The 22,297-nt window shown below is 40.5% G+C and overlaps 2 protein-coding genes across 3 annotated transcripts in view; both read left to right on the top strand.

Annotated features, from left to right (window-relative positions):
* The first annotated feature begins 5,497 nt into the window (after positions 1-5,497).
* Positions 5,498-19,089, top strand: LOC107314410 (acyl-CoA (8-3)-desaturase-like). 2 transcript variants are annotated; one of them, XM_015863609.2, is made up of 12 exons: positions 5,498-5,676; positions 10,088-10,198; positions 11,317-11,514; positions 12,560-12,661; positions 12,822-12,950; positions 14,310-14,370; positions 15,004-15,080; positions 15,844-15,941; positions 16,386-16,482; positions 17,595-17,674; positions 18,179-18,304; positions 18,513-19,089. In XM_015863609.2, exons 3-12 carry the CDS (start codon positions 11,320-11,322, stop codon positions 18,562-18,564), a joined length of 1,017 nt encoding a protein of 338 aa, XP_015719095.2. In that variant the 5' UTR covers positions 5,498-5,676; positions 10,088-10,198; positions 11,317-11,319; the 3' UTR covers positions 18,565-19,089. The 2 variants fall into 2 exon arrangements, with proteins under 2 accessions (XP_015719095.2, XP_085406099.1); XM_085549973.1 differs by lacking the exon at positions 5,498-5,676 and adding an exon at positions 6,825-7,088.
* Positions 19,090-21,886: 2,797 nt separating this feature from the next.
* Positions 21,887-22,297, top strand: part of CPT1A (carnitine palmitoyltransferase 1A) — a 44,045-nt gene continuing 43,634 nt past the window's right edge. Inside the window, exon 1 of the mRNA XM_085549965.1 lies at positions 21,887-21,950. The gene's annotated coding sequence lies outside the window, so the exon portion shown is untranslated. The remainder of the gene's footprint in view (positions 21,951-22,297) is intronic.

Here is a 22,297-nt window from a genome sequence, read left to right as displayed (position 1 = left end):
GTTTGAGATGTGAAAAAGAAGGCTGATAAGAAAAATCACATCCCCATTAATGTTACAAAATCTGTTCTATTGCACTGTGTCTTTAAATGTGACTACAATTATCTCCATAATTTGCTATTTGACTTCTTTTGCAGTTTATCTTACATTTGTCCTGTTATCACCTTTAGAACTTATTCCATGCTAACATGTCCTAGGAAGCACAGAGTTAGAGGGTTATCTGTATCTTTTGTTCTGTTGCATGAGGTGGAGAGAAACTTTCAGAGTGGGTACACTTTTGAGCTGTCCTTCCCCATTGGTAACATTTAGTGATAGCTCCCACCATGCCCCAAAGAATATATGTTTTGTACATTTTATTCAAGTTTGTTTCTTCCCCTATTCTTGCAACATAGTATGCACTGCTTGGCTCAGATGACTTCTAAATATGTTTTGAATTTCTATCACATCATGATACTTCTCCTTCTTGTTGACACTTTTATGTTTTTGTTCAGACATGTAGAGGCACATACTTAGTGCCTCTTCAGCGCTCAATTACACACAGGGAACTTCTGGTCTGATTTAGATCGAAATATGACAAGAATGTTTTAACTGGTGACTTGGTGCTTTGACAAACAATTAGAATAAAATGAATAAGAATATTGCAGGGTTTTCTGAAGAATTTAAGAAGCTGAAAGAGAGAATGCTTTCATGTGGTTCCATTATTTCTTCAAGGGGTTAAGACATCTTCCCAGAGCTTGTGGGTGCAGTTATCACCAAAACAGGGCATAATCAACTCTTCTAGCCAAAAAGGGTGTAGTATGGTGTGTCAGAAAAAGAGATGGTATCACTCTTTCTATTCAGCAAATCTCTTTGCACTGCAGCTGTTGAGTCATACTCTGATGTATTTTGGGGGGTGCAGAAGATAAGATCTGTTATTGTGAAAGAATGCATTGCATCACATGACAGTGCAAGCCCACGTTGCTGTCAGTAGAATACTTGAGCAGAACAGAGAATAGAACAGAATAGAGTAGAATAGAATAGATCAGGTGGAAGAGACCTAAAGAGATCATCCAGTGCAACTGCCTGACCACTTCAAGTCTAACCAGAAGCTGAAGTACATAATTAAGGCCATTATCCAAGTGCCTCATGATCACTGAGAGCACTGGGACAGGCTGTCCACAGAGATTGTGGAGCCTCATTACCTGGAGATATTTAAGACCCACCTGGACACCTTTCTGTGCGTCCTGCTGTAAGGAGCATGCATTATCAGTGCGGTTGGACTGGGGAATATACAGAGGTCCCTTCCAGCCCTTACAGTTCTGTGACTGACGGGCACAGGGAATTAGTCACCTCTCTAGGAAGACTTTTCCGGTGTTTAACATCACAGAGGACTGGACGGTCCAAGATCTATCACTGATACTTAAAAAGTGAGGAAAAATGCCTTAGAAGTCTATGTCTTCTCTCCATCCTCACTTGTTAGATGATACCAAGTATCAGCTCACTGTTGGCTTAGACTTTTCCTTGCTGTTGATTTACTTTAAAAAGCTTTCTTCATTGTCTGATATTATACTGCCCAATGTCAAATAGGTTGAGCTTTGGCTTTTCTTGTTTTTTCCCTGCAGACTCAAACTGCAGCTATATACTCTCTCTGTGAAGCCTGTCTTGATTTTCAGAGATATCACCCATCCATTCCTGCTGTAAAACCTTGTGTCTGTTTCAGCACAGATATCCCATGCATGTAATAAATTAGAGTCATATCACAACTGCTGATGTGACCATCTTGAATTCTGTGCAGGTGTTCAGGATGATGAACAACGTTAAGAATTTCTAAAGACTTATTACATGTTACTGTGGAAATGGCTTATAGTTCCAGTATTGTCTTTCTGCTGTGTGGCTCTGAGGAGCTGTTCTAATCAAGCTGCATGCTTGCTCTCTTCTCTAAAACGTGATCTTTGATTCATAGCAGTAAAGAGAGAGTTAATGGTTGTGGAGTTGCAACATTCTGAAGTGGAGGGAAACATGGTAGAAACATGGTACAGCCTGCCTAATACTTTCACAAAAGCTATGATGTTCTATTTTTAAATAAGCCCATCGCTATTGACATTTATCATCTTGATCACTGACCAATAAAAATGAAACCTGGAAAGAACAAGATAAGCATAGGCTGTCTTGGAGGACATAATTTGGCACTGAGTTATCAATGACAAGTTCTGTTCAACATATATCAATTTGTGTAGCAGCCAACAGGAATAGCTAAGTGGTTCTTTCTTAACAGAGATTTGTTCACAGCATCACTCACATACTGCCTACTTAGGGAGTTTATCAGTGTTCTCCTAAGACTTAGAAAGACTTTTAAGATTATGGTTTTTCAGCTTGAGTCCTTGATACTTGAGTTGTTTAGATGATGAGCAGATCTTGCTGAATCATTTGGTAACAGAAAGGATTCTGTGTTCAATTATGTGCTGGACAACTACCAAGTTTTTAGAAGTTACTGGCCTAAGAAACTCTCTCTTTCTTACTTAGAAACATTCACAATACTTGTGTTCTTAAGGAACCTTAAGGAGCCTAGACATAGTGTCTTGTTTAGCAGAAAACACTAAGACACTAAAGACTTCCATGCTTCTTTCTCCCCACCAGTGCTGAGTAGAGTGGAAGGATTGCCTGTCTTGATTTGCTAGTGATACCTTGTCAAATGCAGTCAAAAATACCATTAGCTTTCTTAGTGGCATGAGATCATTGCTGTCTTACATTCAGTTTGATGCTCACTGGGATTCCTAAGTCATTATCTGCAAAGCTGCTTTCCAGCTAGGAAGACACTAACATATATGTGCCTGTGCTTGGAGTACTGCCATCTGTACACACTAGCACAACTGCTGGTCCAGCCACCTAACCTCAATACCATCTGTGGACAGCAGACACTTGTTAATAGATGACAGCCTTGGTTTCCATAACACTTCTGGGCATAGGCTACCAGTGTGAAGATGTACAGGCTTTAGGAGATCCAAATTTATTTCAGCTCACGTGAATGACAGTGTCTTACCCATAGCAACAGTTTGGCTGAACAGGCGCATGTCACAAGTCCTCAATAAAGCATTAGCACCTTTTCAAGCCCGTACTAAAGCAGACTTTCCTGCTTGTTGCTGTCAACTCCAGTAAGTAGCACTAAGCTCTATTGCCTAATTCTCATTCCTGTAACATATGGCACCATGTGAATATGATGAATCAAAAAAAGAGAAACAAAGAAAAAGAGCTATAAGGCAGCAAATAGTAGTTCAGGGGTACAAGCTGCGTTTTTCTCTTATGTATTGCATTTTTTTAATGTTGGTCTGTTTGTTGTTTTTTTTTAGTTTCTATATGCTTTGATTTGGCTTACAGATAATAGTGCTTTTTTTTTTCCTCCTTTTTCTTTTGTTTATTTCAGTTAATACACTGTGTGCTGTTCTCAGAGATCCCTGTTTATGGAGATTTTGGTGTCTATGTTGAGGCTGGCTGCTCTGATTGTTACGTAAGGTACAGAGCGCTGTGTAATTATGTGTTTAACAACACAATAACTGATATCATTCTGTTTCTTGGGTTGTTACAATTCAGCATCATCTGTTACTGAAATTATTACTGTTGCCCACACAATTGTAATGAAAGAGGAAACTGTCAAAAAGATTTTACTCAGTTACAGTAACAAAGGAAGAACCTTACGCAATCCATTCAATCTGTTTTCTAGCAGTTCAAAATAGAAAACAGAGAAAGGAACATTGAGTCTTATGTTCTGATTATCAGGCAAATCAGTACCCTGCCTTTTTTCTTGTTGTTCAAACCAAATCAAAATATTTATCAGAGCATAATGTTGCAAATACATCATCAGTGCCCCTTCCGACAGGGTAAAAGAACACACCAAATGGGCAGATAGGGACACACTCAGTATAGAACATGGTAGCAATGGAAGCACTAATACAGCACCCGTCTCCTTGAATGACTTACTAGGACATTTTCCAAATGTGGGAACTGCTTTTGCAGGCCATCAGTAATCAAGCAGTGGAAATTAAACTAGTTTTTCAGTATTTGTGCGGGCTAAAGGATACTACAGCCATGACTTTGATGTCATTCATCCAGTTAATGTTTCTCTGGTATTCAAGGACTCCGAGCTGTCGATAGCCTACAGAAAGGTAACAAAATAATTTCCTCTGGTAGTAAGCAAGTATCTTAAGCTTGGTTTGAAAAATCTGCATTCAGATTCTAACCTATTTTCAAGATTCATTAATCAGGGTGCATCCAGCCTGACCCTGAATGTCTCCAGGGATGGGGCATCTACCACCTCTCTGGGCAACCTGTTCTAATAGCACCCTGCCCTTATTTTGAAGAACTTCTTCTTTATATCCAATCTGAATCTCTTTTAGTTTGAAACAATCTTTCCTTGTCCTATCAAGGACTATCTCTCCTTGTCCTATCAACCTACTACCTATCATGAAGGTAGACCCTTAAATAATAATTTGATGCTTATCTATTTAGCCGCTTGATCTTTTATTGTGAAAGGACAGATTGCAAAATGTGGCAACGGGAAGCTGCAATACTGGAAATGCCCGAGTTTAGTTTATTTGGGGAGGGGAATCCAATAAAAAATGGAGTAGCTGTCAATTTCATGTAATAGCCAGATGTTCAGATTCAATAACTCTTTGTTACAAACTATGTTGTTTTATTGTCTTGGTTGATGCAGTAGCAAATGCTGTTATCAGCATTTTTATCAGAGTAATGTGTACATGTTGGCACAATGGTGAAGTCATGAGTCTCATATAAGCCATATGGCAGTTCCTTCTCTTAATGGGTTGTGTGGCTCAATCTCGAGTCATTAAAGGTTCTGTTATCTAAGGGTTTAACATACATTAATAAAAGGACTTAATAGCTTGGCTACAATTTTAGGTGCTTGGGGGCAGTGTTTTGAATCTAAAGCTTCGGCTAAGATATTGCCTGTCTCCTGAAACAGCCAGGTTCTCAGTGCTGCTTAATGCCTCTCAGAGAAGACAACTGGTCACAGCCAAAATGGATTCACAAGGGGAAAGTCTGTTTAACAAATTTAACCTCCTTTTATGATGAGATTACCCACCTATTCAACCAAGGGAAGGCAGTCATCTTCTTGGAGTCGTGTAAGGAGCATCTGAGGTGCCTGCTTGTGCTCAGACCAGAGCAGAGGAGCCTCATGGCAGCTGCAGCTCCTCATAGGGAGCAGAGGGCAACATTGAGCTCTGCTCTCTGTGACAGTGACAGGGCCTGATGGAGATGCATCAGGGGAGGGTCAAGTGGGGGTTAGGAAAAAGTTCTTCACCAGAGGATGGTGGGAATGGAAAAGGCTCCCCAAAACAACAGGCAGGACCCCAAGCTGCCAGAGTTTAAGAATCAAGGAGTTGGACCTGCTGATCTTTGTGGGTCCCCTTCCAACTCAGGCTGTTCTGTGATTCTAAAGTTTTTAGGTATTGGTTTATGAATGAATCATGCTTGGTCTTCTATTTATTTATCTTTTTTAACCTCGCAGTATCCAGTGTAGGAGGAATGCTAGAAGAAACAAGTCCTGCTGTAATCCCAAAGATGTGTACCAGTGAACCAGAGATGGCTTATCTCAATGTTAGTCCACAAAAAGTATCAAAACTAAGACTGAGGGATGGCAAAGCCCAGGAACAAGAAAGTATACTTTCTGATTGCCTTCTATGAAAGGTGAGAAGCAAAGAAACACAATGGTAATGACTGTTAAGCTTTTCTATTGACTGTCACTGGTAGTTAAACTGAGAAACTGACTTTGGTCTTTTCACATGTTCCTGTAAAGGAGGAAAGACATTAATGCCATTTAAATAACTCAGCCGTGATAATTGTGAGATTTCTCAAGGTTATTTGAATCGACCTCTTTAACTCCAACTGCAGAATTATTACCAAGTGAGAATTGACCCTAGCAGACCCAAAACAATGAAAAAAAATATGAGTAGCTGTGTGAGAAATATTACAAATGTGTGGGCATTAGTTCAAGTGAAATATTGCAAATGATGAAAAAAAAAAACTCAGACAAATTAATTGCTCAGGTTTAGTCACATAATTTGAAAATCATACTCAGTGTGTGTTCCTCTATCCTGACTGATGTCAACAAGTGCTTGAACATGTGCTGTCTTTGTATGTAATAGTGAAATCACTGATTCAGGTGTGGCTTTAGAATAGTTTCAAGACTTTATAGTCTGTTCTTAAATTAAAGAATAATCTAACTGCTATGACTGCTTAAGGAAGTTCAGAAAAACTAAATCAAATTTTCTTTTGTAATTAACATCAATTTCCTGAAGTTAGTAGTTGAATTTTGTTGGTTTTTTTTCCCCAATAGTTTACATGCTAATTTTACAAGACAGAGAGAAAGGGAGAAAAAGCCTACTGTCAGAGCCTAGCATAACACTTTGTGTTTGCCACCCCGGTTTACCCACAATAACAGAAGCACAAAGTATGGAGCTCTGAGGAGCCTTATTAGTGCAAGGGGCACCATGAAAGCCTCCTCCTCCCTGCCCTGTTCTACACGATTCGTATTTCTCACCAAAGGGCTCATGGGCTGTAATAACAGCTGCTGACACTCAGCACCTGTAGTTACTGGGTGGTTTTTGCCTGCCTGCATTGCAAGTGGGTGCTGGGCTGCAACGAAGAAGCTTTGTTTGAGTGACTGATTGATTTGTTGAATGGGGGTTGGGAAGAGGGAAGCCCAGAGGAGCTCTGCCTACAGCTGTCTCTTTGCTAACACCACCTGTATTTCCTGAAACAAGGAGTGAGAAAATGAGGTGGGCGGGGGCTGTGTTGGTGTGTCCCAACCCTTATATACTGATACAGAGGCAGGATGGAGGTTCTGCTGGGTGAGCAGTGAGAGGAGCAGGAGGATGGCTCCACATCATGGGGACAGGAAGCAGGATGGGAATGCTGTGGCCGAACCAGTGATGCGATGGTTCACCTGGGAGGAGGTTGCACAGCGCACGGGCCGGGGTCCAGCACTGCAGGAGCGCTGGGTGGTGATCGACAGGAAGGTGTATGACATCAGCAACTTCTACCGGAGGCATCCAGGTGGTGCCCTTCTTATCAGCAGCCACGCTGGGCAGGATGTCACGGTGAGAGGTAGTAGGATGGGGAAGGGATGCTCACTACCAGCTTTTGCTGTGTGTGGGTGCCATGGCCAGCATCATGTGGCAAGAACATGGGGAATGATTGTGCTGGGAATTCAAGGGGGTTGAGGGGCTGCAACAGGCTCAGTGGTACTGTTATTATTTGCAAGCTTTCCAGCTTATGCTATGGAGACTGGTAGATCATGGAACAGGTTGGATGGGACCGTAATGATCATCTGGCTCCAATCCCCTGCCACAGATAGGGACATCTTCCACCATGATCCCCATCCAACCTGGATTTAACACCTCTGGAATGAAGGTGCGTAAGAAAAAGCTTAGCCTTGGGGCAATCAGGTTGTAACTGTTTATCCAGTCAGTGTCCTCAGTACTACTCTTATCTCTTGATCTTATTTTATAGCTGATATAACCGCAGTGGTTTAGAGCAAAGGTAAAGTGAGCAAGCTGCCTCAGAACCCTTAACAGCCATAAGGCAACTACAGTAATTGCTCTGTTTACTTCTAGGAAGGGTATCCCCTCCTAAGTGTCATCCCACATAATTGGTAGGAAAAGACAAGGCAGCATGTTTTCACAAGCAGCACTCTGGAAAAGTTTCTGCAGTTATTGCCCATGGGCTTTCTGATCCTTCAGATGAACAACATTGAAAGCATCTGCTAAATACCAACTGCTGGCATGTTTGTCTGTGGACAAAGAAAATGTCTACTCAGCACCATTCTTGTCTATTTTAATGCCATGGGAACCTGTGGGAATGCCCATCAAAACATTAAGCAAGTTCCCCGGAGTTTCTGCCTTCTGGCATATGCAGGAAATGTTGAAAAAAGTGATAAATCAAAATGTACACAAAGCTGTGACAAATGAGATTACTTCCTTAGTTTGTGTTTTGAAAGAGCAATGCAAGGCAGATGGTTCCTGGATCTCTTTTATCTACGGGATGTTTGAGGTTCATAAAAATTAGAAACGCTTTGCATTCTATATTTTCCACCGTTCCTTTGCTTTAGTTAGTACTGTCAGATTTCTTTCATCTCAGGCTGCTGGGATAGCCCAAGTGATGGATGAACCTGAAAAATACAGACACTTTATTTCTAGGATCTCAGTTGCTATTTAGTAATGGATATCATGTCCAAATGATAAGCCCTGACAGACTTCAGCCAGCTTTGTGTGACCCCAACTCAACCATCTTCACACTTGTGCATGTGAAATAGGCTGTGTACCATAACAAGGAATTCCTCTCCAGCACTCAGTGTGGTGCCATGTGACAGCATGAATCCCTTGTACTTTTTAGTTAATATGGGAGACAGAGAGGAAAATGTAGTGGATGAAGCATTTATTAATGAAATGCAGAAGACTTTAGTGAGGTTTGTGCCTCTTGGAATCAGTCAAATGGTTAAATCTTTTGGATGTGCATGATGAAAAATTAAGAAAGCACAAACAATTACTTTGACTGGAAGATGGTGCCAAGAGCATGCGGGCTTGAAGGATGATAACTGTGGAGGGCTTTGAGTAAGAAGAGGAATCTGAGGAATGGAAAATGAGTATGATTAATGTCAAAGTATTAGAAAGGCTCATGCTGTATAGAACTGTAAAGGCTCCTTTTATTGTTGATTTCTTTCTCACAAAGGAATAATTGCATTGAGACTGGATTTTTTTCTTCTGGATTACAGTTTAGTTAAACTTGCTTGCATTTTGTTAACTGTAAAAATGTCTACTAGTGCAACAGCATGAATTAGTGTTCCTTCCTGTAGATCGTTTTGCAAAGAAGCCGCTTGTTTGTTTGTTGTTGGAGCTGTGGTTTATTGCTGAATTTCATTGTGGGAACTGCTGGCACAGATTTACCTCTAGTAGTGATTATGCACTCAGTACTTAATGTGTTGCACACTGGCCTCAAAATTAGTTGAACAGGTGACGAGACTTATACAGTTTTGAAATGTGGGACAGATTCTGTAGCAAGTTGGGGATGGAATACAGTAAAGTACTAATTCTGGTATGGCTAGACTGGCAAAAATTAATTCAGGTGAAAGCTGGCTTAAAAGAAAGCCTGCCACAGAGCAGTAAGCTGAAGCCCTTTGTTTGGATGTACAAAAACAATTTTCCACAGGTGGAGGTGTTTTGCTTCTACGGACCACATTTCCAACTTAGTCTCAGCTGTAGTGCGTCCAAGTGTGCACTCCTATTCCCTGCAAGGCTCCAGCTGCTAATCCCTATGTGCTCTGGTAATGGAGTTGTCTCCTCCTGCAATTCTGCCCTTTTCTCCCCAGCCCTGCCTGGAAGCCATCACAACACTATTTTTTCATGCTTATATCTTTGTGAGAGATCAGTTAACACCTAACCAGGCCTGTTCATGTGAATTGCGTCCTTACATTCATTTCTGTATGAGTATCTCACAGAGTACTAGGAAAATGTTGCCTGTATCACTTGGTCTTTGATGAAATCCATGCTGTGTTAGTTAATCTGGGAGTTGATTTTATACTTGGAGCTGTTTGGAATGTTGTTCTGATCTTTCTCCTAAAGCAGACTTCACATTGCTATCACCTGTCTATCTCTTCCTTCAGAACTTGTATTACTTGTAATTTAGTTTTCTATGGCTATTTAGTGTTTACTTTTCAGAACTCTCAGTGTTCTGTATGTCTACTTGGGGAAAAGTAAGAATGCAGCCTCTGGGAAGGATGTATTTCTGAAAGGCCAAAATCTCTCATGCCTGTGAACAAGAACCGCCACAGCTTGCACATTCATAATAACTAATTGTAGTCGTGGAAATCAGACATCCCCAATTTACCAGCTGAAATAAAATCTCACTTTGAAAGCATGCAGGGCAGAAGTGACTGGGGAGGGGATGGGAGGTCAAAATAGGAGGTAGAAAGGTAAACCAGCAGTCTCTGTCATTGTGGTTCCTCCAAATGAATGTTTTAGTGTGCACAGCAGATGGAGGGTAGTAACGCTGTGGTTTTTCTTATCTCTCAACTTATCCCTCAACTCTTCTGCATTTGTAGGATGCTTTTGTAGCATTCCATGTTGACAAGTTGCTGGTGAACAAGTACTTGAAGCCACTGCAGATAGGGGAGCTGGCACCGGATCAACCCAGTATTGAGCCCACTAAAAATGTAAGTCCATCTTCATAAGTCAAAGACAAATATTCTGAGATTAGAACTTATTTTTCTATATCAATGTGGCTTCTAAATAGCACCCAAGTTCTTCAGATTTTTTTAATTATAATGTAGAAATAACACATTACTATTGGTCTAAATCCATTTTAGGTGGCTAAGAATGTCATTTCTAAGTTATTTTCCTTATCGCAGCAGCTATGTAAATTAGAGCCTTGGCTCTCATGAATATTAATTATCACCTATTCTTTTTTTCTGTTGATTTGAGAAAGGGCCAACCAACAGCTCAGAAATTCTCTTCAGCTGATGGTGAGATTTCAGACTGTATTCCCTTCTGCTGTAGGACTTTGTAGGGAGAGAATGCAAATAGTGTATTAGCCTTTACAATACAGACTATGAAACTTAATTCCTTGCCTTCTTAGACAGCCTTTGGTAGCAGTCTCAAGTTCAAAATTCATACTCATCTACAGAAGCACTGTTGATGGTGGTGTGAAAATAACCAGTCTTACATGTCAAAGGAAGGAGAGAGGTGCAGACAATAGAACAGGAGTAGTCCTGGAGTACAGTTGTCCTTGGGGTTGTACAGACATAATTTTTTCCTTATGTCCAAGTCTGTTTCCCATTCCTTTGGGCCATGGTTGAGGTTGTGCTTCACCTACTTTTTACAGCTGGCCTGCACTAGAGTATTTGTGTGCCTTACTGCTTGCAAACTGTTTCCCAGAATGGATTATCAAACTAGGCTGGCAGGATTCTTTAGGTTTCAGTTCATTGAGGAAGAGATCACGGTATTCTGTGTTCATGAGTGTTTTGTATGACTTCTGCTGGGTACTTAACACTCACACATGTATTTTCCCCTCCATTTAATGCTCTGTGGAGAGGTGTTAGATGTCAACCTCACCTACATGCCCTTTCTATTTCCTGGCAATGTCTGAGTAGTGCTGGGCTCTGCTGAGTGTGAACCAGTAACGCCCTGAAGATATTACAGTCTTAGACATCTCTTGTAAATGCCCTGTTACCTGCCCAAGAGATGACAGATGGAGCACCAAAGATGTAGTCTTTTGAGGATGCAGTGCTATACTCTGAGAGCAAGAAATTTGTAACACTTGTGCTTCCCACAGAAAATGCTGGTAAAAGATTTCCGTGAATTGCGTGCCTCTGTTGAGAAAATGGGACTTCTGGAGCCGAATAAACTCTTCTTCTTCCTGCACCTTGTTCACATTCTACTATTGGATACTGCTGCTTGGCTCATTCTCTTTTACTTTGGGACGTCCTTTGTGCCCTTTGTTGTCTCTCTGCTGGTGCTGACCATTTCCCAGGTAAGCAGCAGAGCCCACAGCATGTGCACATGCATTTCTATCAACTTTCATACATATACCATTGCAGTATTTAGTTCTCTGTTACTTCGGCATAGCTCTTCTTAAGTACAGAAGACATCCTCTATACATCCTGTGTTTACAGAAGGTGGAAAGAAGAAATTCTGCATGTGGGCAGCTCCCAGTATGCCTAATCTGTTAAGTTTTTTTTGGTAAGGATATATTCACAGAATTATAGAATTGTTTGGGTTGGAAGAAACCTTAAAGAACATCCACTTCCAGACCCTCTGCCATGAGCAGGAGCACCTTTTATTAGATCATGTTGCTCAAAACATCATTCCACAGCTTCTCTGGGCAACCTGTCTTGGGGCCTCACTGTTCTCATAATAAAGAATTTATACCTAATGTCTAAACTAAATTTCTCCTTTTAGTTTAAGGCTATTATCCCTTGTCCTATTGGTACACACTCTGATAGAGTCGCTCCTCATCTTTCCTGTAGTCCCCCTTTAAGTACTAGAACTTTGCTACAGAGTCTCCCTGAAGTCTTTATTTTCCAGGCTGGAAAAAAAAAAAAAAAAAAAAAAAAGAATTCAGAGCCCTCTTCATAGGAGAGGTGCTCCATTCCTTTGATCAGCCTCACAGCCCTCCTCTAGACCCACTCCAACAGCCCTTCTTTTGCTGAGGGTGGGGTGTCAGAAACACAGAGGAGAGAGGAACAGTCACCTTGCCCTACTGAGAAACACCACCTGCCACTTGTCTTTACCTGGATGTTGAGCTGTTGAGCAACTCCAAGTCTTTGAGTGTTACCATCCAGCCAATTACTTATCCGCCACATGGGCTATCTGTCAAATCTACGTCTCTCAAATTTACAGACAAGAATCTTGTGTGGGAATTAAGAGTATCAGGATTTCATAGTTCCATATGTTCCTAATGTGTTCATATGTGTCCAAGTAATAAATCTTGATATCTCAAAGTAAATATTAGCTACTTCATTGTTCTGGTTTTATTCTTATGTGCCACTCCCAGACTTTCCTTTTCCCTTTTTCAGGTCCAGGCTTCATGGCTACAGCATGATTTAGGACATCTTTCAGTCTTCAGGAAGACAAAATGGAACCACATACTACACAAGTTCGTGATGTGCCATTTGATTGTAAGTAACTGACCACAGAAAAACTTGTGAGATTTGATGGTCTTCCTGCAAAAGTGTGTGCCCTGAAGTCAGTGTTCAGCACTGGGTGAAGAAGGGGATTTAGTGGGAGTTTGGCACTGAGAACACCGTAGCTATCACGCTCTGTTCTTCACATAAACAGGGAGCATCAGCCAAATGGTGGACTCTTTTGCATTCTCGACACCATTCCAAACCCAACTGCTTCAGGAAAGACCCTGACATTGACATGCATCCTTTCTTGTTTACTCTGGGGAAGAAATTCTCTGTGGAGGTCAGTATGTCTGTGTGTGCATGCACATGTAGCCATGTACTAGGAGCTGGGAAGAACCAACTCACTATATAAAAAATATCTAAAGCCAAGGTGTGGTCATAGTTCCTGAGAAGATGTTGTTTTGTCTCCTTCAGCCTTCCTGAGCAGGTCACAGTTTTTACTATGTTCATTAAAAATGGCTTAAGCTGTTGGTAAGTCATTTTAAACAAACTAGATAAATGCATTTGCATCATATGTATTTCGCAGTAGGAAAATGGTTTCTATTGGTTAGTGGCCTAGTGGGTTGTATAATTATTCCTCAATGAATGATTAATAATAATCTGTAAAGATTAATATCAAGCATGCCTACATGGGATTATTACTTGATGCTAATGTTTGAGGCTTAGAGATACAGTCTGCTTTGGCATGCTTGCCTGATATGACAGGCAGCTGGCACATTAGAACTAAAGAACCAATAGCTCTTCTTGTAGCTCTCTAGGACTGGTTAGGGCAGATGTCATTTGTCCACATAAGACGTTTTCAGCTTGTGCTGATGAGCCACCACCAGAAGCAATAACCTGAGACAATGCTGCAACCCTTCGCTGAGCAACTTTGTTGCTTTTTGAGGCCCTGCTGAAATAGTTCAGAGCAGTGAATGTTTTTTCTTTTATAAGACCTTAGCCAACATGAAGCTGTCACTTAAGTGTATAGAATCAAATAAGAAAGTAGAAAATGTAAATACAGGGAAATGTATTACTATTTTTTGACTAATAGTACAACACGGACTTGAAGTATCTAAGGTTACACTAAATTAATTATGAATGTAGCAGGAATGCAAAAGCAAAGAAATCAAACAATCAAAGTTCACCTTTATTCACTCAGTTTTTATCATAACTCTCGCACTTATGAATTGCATAAAACATTCTGGTACAATTTTATTACATTATTCCCCTTCAACACAGATTAAGGTGGCATCTGTGACAGCAGTTTTACTTTCTACTGTGTATCAGAGCAAGTGCTCTGTCCTTTCTATGGGCTGTTACTTCTGTTTTGGTTTGTCACAAGTGTATTTAGAACTACTTTTCAGCAATTGCGTTTCACTTTTCCCCTACTGAAGAAGCAGCAGCTTGCTTAACTGCTCATCTCTGAAGAACTTTACAGAGCTATAAAGTATTAAAGAAGTTATCTGGAGTGGGAATTTATAGAAAAGGCATGTTAGGTTTGTAAATAACAGGGCAGGTACACAAGAGGGAGACAGTAGTAATAAGGTCTGTGGGAAGTGTGCCAGAATAGCATCTCATGAGGAGAGTCTGGGAAATGGCAAGTTAACCATACAGGTTGCTTATTTTCCACTCAGTATTTCATTGCTTGTTTTCACAGCTTGGGATCAAAAAGAAGAAATACATGCCATACAACCACCAGCACAAATACTTCTTCATCAGTGAGTATTTTCATTTTCCTGTGATACCACGAGGAAAACTAATGGGTGTTGGAGATGTTACTGCTGATCAGCAGCTAAGGTTGGCTGCATCAAAGGTTATAATCAGTTTGAGTCTAGTTTTTGGAGAGGTTGAAGACCTAACTGGAATATAATCCTGACTAGCCTGCTCTGACATCATAGCTGATGTTCTGAACAACTGATGTGCCAACCTGAATGATTCTATGTGAGATCAGGTTTCTGTACACTTCTTGACTGAAATATCAAGCCAAATTAATATATTTATAACCAACTGGCTTATATTTGTTCCACTCACCCTCTTTGCTGTGGGGTACATTTATCTTAGGTCATGTTAAAATTGTACCTTTACAAAGGAGGAGAAATACTCTTAACTGAATATTTAGAGAAGTTACCTGGAAGAATGAGGTGAGGGTTCTAAGGACTGTTTACGTCAGCTGTATAATACATAGCTATTAAAGTGCACAAGCAAAGCAAAGGAAAAATTCAGAGTTCTCACTTCTCCACTATCATTGCCCTGATCTCCAGGTTCTCATTTCTGCACACTTCTCCCATCTTAGCAAAGCTTTATTCTTGTTGCAAAGCAGCACAGTTATTATGATGAATTCTCTGTTACAGCTCTTCCTCCACTCCTGTTTCCTACCTACTTCCACTGCCACACATTTTATATTGCATACACAAAGAGGTACTGGGTGGTAAGTAACGCTGTGTTTGTACCCAAGGGGTTAGCTGTGGGCTTCCAGTTCTTCTCAGAGCTCAGGCATGACACAGTGTGCTTTTCTATTGGGTATAATACTGCAGACCATTTGGTGCAGCATTTTCAGTGGCTCTGAATACTTTCTGCTAGTCACGTGTTTCCCTACTTTGATGATAAAGGTATGAGCAACAGGCTATTTGGTTTGCACTGCTTTGCCTCTCTTGCAAATCATGAAATGTGTGTCCATAGCAGTCAGAAACAGGGGAATGTGGATTTATAGGAACTGTTATTCTTGATTTGCCAGCAGTATGAATGCATTTGGCATTGTTTCCAATGCTAGGCAGCCAGTGCTTATGCTTCGTTCTTCATTCTCTTGCATGTGTTATGAGTACAGAAAACTAGAGCAACTTTTAAGCAAAACAAAGTAGTTTGTCTAGCACACTGGAAGGGTCACAGTCAGTGATCTGGTACAAGTCTTAAAGCTGTGTTTTTGAAGGCTTAGCTATTTTCTAATAAATTAATCCGCTCACTAGGACTGATTGTTCAAATTCAATTATATTACAGCAAGCTGTGTAGAGAAACTGCTAGCTTCTCTTAATTTGGATTTCCTTAGATCAGTCAGTTTAGGAGAGAAAAAACACACAACAAAAGCCTACAAAAGTTAAATGTAGAAATTTTCCTTGTACATGTGATATTTAGAGAAGGATTTAAGAAATGCAATATCTAATGATTTTCTCTTTTGTTGTATTTGGCTTTGGAAGGACTTGGCCTGTATGCTGACCTTCTATATCAGATTCTTTTTCACTTATGGGTCATTATTAGAAATGAAGAGTCTCCTGGCATATTACTTTATATTCAGGTAATATTTCTTTACAAGTTTCTTTAGTCTTCATTTGTATGTTCCTTTAATCTCTCTGCCTACCTTTCTCTGCCTTTTTCTTATTCTTCCTCTCATTCCTTGTTTTAATTTGAAGTTAAAATAGAACTGTTTGATTGTTAACTCCAGTTTTGTGCTGCCTTGCTAGCTGTGAAAGCAGAGACTTTACTTAATGATAACCAAGTTGAGAAATACCTTACATACTGTTTAGAGCTTTGGAAATAAGTTCTGCTTCTAGTTTCACATGTAAGTTTCATAATTTCTTAAGAAATCCATAATTACTTAACAAGTTGTGTCTAGGTGGTGAACAGGAAGGTATGGTGTTCTAGCATCTATCCCCAAGTCTGGCCTATGCTGTCACTTTGGTGGCTCATCACCGACTTCCTTATTTGTTACTGAATTCTGACCTTTTGTCTGATTGCACAGGATGCTGGAGAGCAGTTGGTTTGTCTGGGTTTCACAGATGAACCATATTCCAATGGATATTTACTATGACAAGAATTTGGACTGGGTGTCTACCCAGGTAAGACATGTATTCAATAATTGTGGCCATATCGGTGCATACTCCAGCAACAAGAAACTTCTGTATTGCATTAAGGGTGAAACCCACTGATAACTGGGAGGTGAAGATTAATAGGATTATTACAAGAAAGATATTGAGTTACTGGAACTTGCTCAGAAGAGCAAAGAAGCTGAGGAAGGGACCAGGAAACAGCATTTGAGGAGCAGCAGAGGGAACTGGGGCTGTTTATTCTGGAGAAAAAGAGGCTGAGGGGGGAACTTATCAGTATCTGCAGCTACTTGAAAGGAGGATGTGGTGGGTATCAGTCTGTTTTCTCAAGTGACAAGTGATAGGAGGTGAGGAAACAACCTCGACTTGCATCAGGGGACACTTATACTATATATAAGGAAAACTTTCTTCAAGGAAAGGATGCTTTAATCATTACAGCAGAGTACCTGGGGAATTGGTACCATCCCTGAAGGTATTTAAAAGGCATGTGGACACGGTTTAGCAGTGGATTTGGTAGTTTGTAGATGGTTGGTCTTGATCATCTTAGGGTCTTTTATGACCTAAAGGTTTCTAGAAAAATGGGATGCAGTTATAGTAATGGAAAAGGAGAACAGCAATGAGCCATTTAAAATCAAATATAGGTCTCATCTCTTTCTTAAATGTACTCCCTTACTTACTGTATTATTCTGCCTTGAACATTTTCCCCTTCTGCAGAGACAAAAGTTTGTGTCCTGCTCAGGCTGAGCTCCTTTGAACCAATGGAGTGTCACTGTGGTGTCCCCTCTTTGCGCAGTAACTCATTGGAGTAAAACTATCATGGATGCACCTGCTTCTTCTGCAGACATAGGTTTAAGGATAAACGTTTGACTGTCTGTTCACACACATTCACAGGAGCACAGAGCCAGATCCTGGTTTTACCATGGTCCGTGTTAGGCAGTCTACATAACACTGCTGGACAACAAAGCTGAAGGAGGGATATGATTTATGCCTAAGAATAGCTCAGCATAGGCTAAAACAAAACAATAGAACAGAATAGTGCAGTAGTATAGCATGCTCTTAGGACAAATGAAAGGCTGCAGTCACCAGTCAGTACTGATTTTTGTTGTTCTTTTTCCTTCCCCCAGCTCCAGGCAACATGCAATGTTGAGCAGTCTCTGTTCAATGACTGGTTTACTGGGCATCTGAACTTTCAGATTGAACATCAGTGAGTACATAAGAATTTCTTATTCCCCCTCCCCCCCTCTTTGCATTGAATCCTACATTTAGTTGAAGGCACCAGTGAATTTGTCTTAGAGACTGAAAATTAAAAAGACCATGATAGTGTTGATTCAGAACCTCCACTGGAATTGCAGAAAGTTGGAAATTACCAGTGAAAAATGAATATGAATATGTGATCTGTTAAATAATTCAGTAGCAGCAATGTATGTCCAAAGCAGAAGCTTAAATATATGTTCCAAGGCACCTTGTTTAAAAATCTGATGAAATGGTTTAGGTGATAGAGACTACAGTGGAAAAATAAGGAAGGTGGGGAAGTGGGAAAATAACCGAGTTCCTTGTGCTAAAAACATGCCACAGGGAAATACAGGAACAGCAAAAAGTCTTGTTTTGTGTGGGCTTTTAGATTCTTAGGAAGTGATAATGAACAGGAACGTGTGAAAGATAAAGTTTCTGATGGGGCACTGAAAGAGAACTTGTCTCCTATTCACAGCTTATTCCCTACAATGCCAAGACACAACTACTGGAAGGTGGCTCCACTGGTGAAGTCCTTGTGTGCCAAACACGGCCTTGAGTACCAATGTAAGCCGTTGCTCACCGCCTTTGCAGACATTGTGCAGTAAGTAACCAGTTCACACACTGGAGACAAAAATGCAGAAGGATGTAAGGGAGGTGGGAGTTCTTAAAAACAATAACAACAAAATAACAAAACAAAATGGTTCACTTGTAAAAAATGAACAAGAATGAGTGGAAATCCTTGTTTGCCTTGTCTTCAGAAACCCCATCCTAAGCAACTGGACTTAATGTGCTCTTTGACTTTCTCCCAGCTCTTTGAAGAATTCAGGAGAGCTCTGGCTTGATGCCTACCTTCACAACTAGGAAGACAAGGCTTGATGGTACCATTCACAGACTGCCGTTTCTTTGTATCCCCAGCAAGGCTAAGAGCAGAAGCAATGAAGGACTCTAAGGAAGAATAAAATGGATAAGAATTGGAGGATCAGATTCCAATAGATTTGAAGTTATCTGAGTTTTTCTTTTGGTCTTTCCAGGTATTTTGATTCAGATATGTTACAAGAGAATAAGGCCTGCAGGAGCTGGATTGCTATATCAGGGAGGAATGTTTTGTAACCCTGTCTGAGTAGATGTGGCCAAGAAGCAATTTTGAGCATGTGCTTGAGTCAGATTATGGTCTGGTGCAACTGGACACGCTTCAGTTCATGCCAGAGTCTCCTCTGATCAGTTGTTTGTTGTTTGCTTGTTTTTTAGATACTCCTCTTGTGTATGGTTTAATGCTTAATATAATGCTTTCCTATTTGAAGTCATTGAAAACTGCACAGGATTTTGACTTAGCTCAGTGCCCCCAACAATGCACTTAAATAATAATAAACTACAAATTATGCCTGCGGTGTAGTAGTTGTTACATGCAATTGAATAACATCTTCAGTGTTTCTCCCATAATTGCTCCTATTTATTACAACACCAGGCATCCTCAGATGCCAGGAAAAAAATACCTCTCAATCTCACTGCTTTTTTTTTTTTAACTTTATTCATTTTTTACTTATCTTTATTCATTGATATCTTTTCATATTTTACTTATCTTTATTCACTGGTTGTCTTGTGGTGATAAGCCATGTATAGGCTTCCTATGCTGAGTTGTTTAGTATTTGTAATACCCATCTCTAAACAAATATCATTGTCAGTTCTGCTCCTGAGAAACCAGTTGAGAGATTCTTGTAGTGAATGAGCAGTGGAAACATGCACCATGCGTCATAAAAGTCTGTAAGTCAACTGTAGGTTTAGTACAGAGTCATCGCCTACTGCTCAGCTTTTCTTGTTACAATGAAGATAAGGGATTCTGCACTACAAACAAAGGACTTGGAAGAAAAGATGAGGAACAGAGATCATCTCCTACTCACCAATCCAACTGCAGCTCTGAAGGTTTAAAGGAGGACACAAAAAGGCACTCTGGAGGCCCTGAGGTGTGTGGAAGGACGTATGGATGTACTGAAAAGCAAAACAATCACTCTGGCTTAGATCAACAGGTTAAACAAGGACTCTGGAGGAGCCAATAAAAGAGGAACATCTTTGGATCCTAACTCCATACTTAGCTGAGCCTTGGCTGACGCACATGGTGATAACATAGGGAAAAATCTTTAGGATTTTTTTTTTTTTTTTTTTTTTTTTTTTGCAGCCCAGCAGCAATGGAACTCCTAGGATTTTACATTTTTTCCACTCCTAACTCTTGGCCTCAGCTGAGCCTTGGCATTAATTTTTGTTAATGACCTGGAAGATCGGGTAGAGTGCACCTTCAGTGCATTTACATTTACAGTACATGACATCAAATGGAGGAGTGGCTGACTCACCAGGGAGCTGTGCTGCTATCCAGAGGGGCCTTGACAGGCTGGAGAGGTTGGACTTTTTAGTTGAAGGTTAGAGTTAGGATTAGAGTTCAGGTTAAAATTTAGGTTTATGGCTTAGTGTTTGCTTTTAGGTTTAGGCTACGTTCTAGGATCAGCTTAGGCTTGAGGTAAATGTCAGTGTTAGGTTTTACCTTTAATGGCACCTGAGGAGCACTAGAGATTCTTTAATGTCAGTAAAAGACACACAGAAGGCTCTGTTTGCTTACATAAATGCATTTAGAGATCCCCGGCATACCCAGAACGTTGCTGGAAATCTTCCTGTGTATTGGAAAGCTCTAACAGACATGTACAGAGCACAGAAAGTTCTTCTAAGTCCATAGGTGCACATCACAAGACTCTTGTTGGCTGTGGAGGAGAATCAAAATGATTGCAGATGCCCCTGGTGTACTTCAGGTGAAGCACATCAAAGGCCACTGAGCTCCCCAGAAGGCACTCGAAAATTACTAGAAATAGGTCAGTTTCCTGGTCACAGGTAGGGTTAGATTTGAGTTTTAGGCATCAAGGATTAGGGTTTCATTTAGTAGTTCAGACATTTTTAAGGTTGGAATAAATAATAGGGTGTAGGATAGGCATTCTGAGGCCCTTGTGGTCTACCAAAAATACTTCCACTTTCTTATGAGTCAACAAAACACATAGAGACTTCTCCTCTGGCATCCAAACTGCATTCAGAGTTCTGGTATGTTTATAAAGTCACTTGAGATCCTGGTGTGCACCAAAATCCATTTTTAGACCTTTCTGGAGCGCAGTCTGACATAGGATTCTGGTGTCCACTAGAGGGCTCTCCTTGACAAATTCAGAGAGCCCAAACGCACACAGGTGCCCTTGATGCTCTTTGGAGTTCTCTAAGCTTCACCTGACGCACACCAGAAAGCATTTGGAGTGAGTCAGCGTCTGGGTGAGGGTTAAATTAGGAGTTCAGAAGTAGTTTGGTATTTGTGTCTCATTCAGGATTAGGGCCAGTGTCAGGGGAATGACTACAGATAGCAATAGGGATCAGCATTCCAGGGCACCTGGCTTTGGTTTAGATTTAGGGTTGGTGTTTTGTATTAGGGTAGATTTTAGGGTCAGGGAAGGTTTAGGATAATTGTTAGGAATAGGCTTTAGCACCCAGGGAACGCTTTAAAGTGTTTTTCATCCAACAAAAGCACACCAGAAGGTGTGCAATTTTTTTTTTTTATTTTTGTTTTTTTAATATTGGGATATGTCTCTGTGAATTCAAGTGACTTCAGCCTCTCAATCTTTTACAGCAACTGCTGCTGATTATGATGGCTTCAGTGTATTGCCAGGAGTGTGTAAGAGCTATTATCTCTCTCTTGGGCCTTAGGGAACTGTTGTACCTTCGGGCAAGGAGCAGGGGATCCACATCTAGTCAGTGTGCGTGGATTTTGTGTTTGTTTGATTGATTTTCTTATGAGACAACAAGATTGGAGCAATTACGTGGTGTACTTTTCCTTTCCTCACTGAAGCCTGGGGGTGGGAATGGCAGAGAGAATTGAGAATGTAATTGATTTATTCATCATCTTGTTTTCTTTTTGCATTTTCTTTTTCCATTTTAATCGCTTATATTTTTTTTTCTAATGGGGTAGGTATCCTATTAATTCTGTCTTTTGGGACTCTAAATCAGAGTAAAGCCAGGAACACCTCCTTTCTGGTAATTTACTTCTGTGGTTTATCCACAAATCATAATATTCTGTCTTCCCTTTCAGCTTGTTATTCTTCCAACTGCATTTAATGCCAGAATTACATCACTAACTTATTTTGTCTGAACAGCTTCCAAGCAGCATTATGATGTCTCCTATGAGATTTAAAGGTGCCCCAGATGACAGTCTGGATTGCATTCCCAAAGTAAGTACCTCTAAGTTGGTCTTAGTGAAACATCTTTGGACTAGCTGATTCTCTCAAATGGTGCCCCTCTATTTGTATACTTCCATGTCACCATTCTATTGCTCCAATCAAATGGGTGGGGTTGCTGTATGGTCCCCCACAACCACTCCCAAAGAGATTAAATCAATTTTCCATTTGCCTGTTCCATTTTTAAGTGCTGAGTCACTGCTGGGTATTGGGAAATCATTTCCAGATGTATCACTTGTTGGGGATTCAGTTGTACCCAATTCTCTCCTTAGTCCCATGCTTACAGTAGTCATTCTTCTAATCTTTCCCCAGGCTTCTTCCAACACAAATCAGCCACGTCC

The sequence above is a fragment of the Coturnix japonica genome, chromosome 5, assembly GCF_054131305.1.
Source record: "Coturnix japonica strain WE chromosome 5, WE-NBRP24, whole genome shotgun sequence".
NCBI classification, from domain to species: Eukaryota; Metazoa; Chordata; class Aves; order Galliformes; family Phasianidae; genus Coturnix; species Coturnix japonica.
This window is presented reverse-complemented; position numbering and strand designations above follow the sequence as displayed.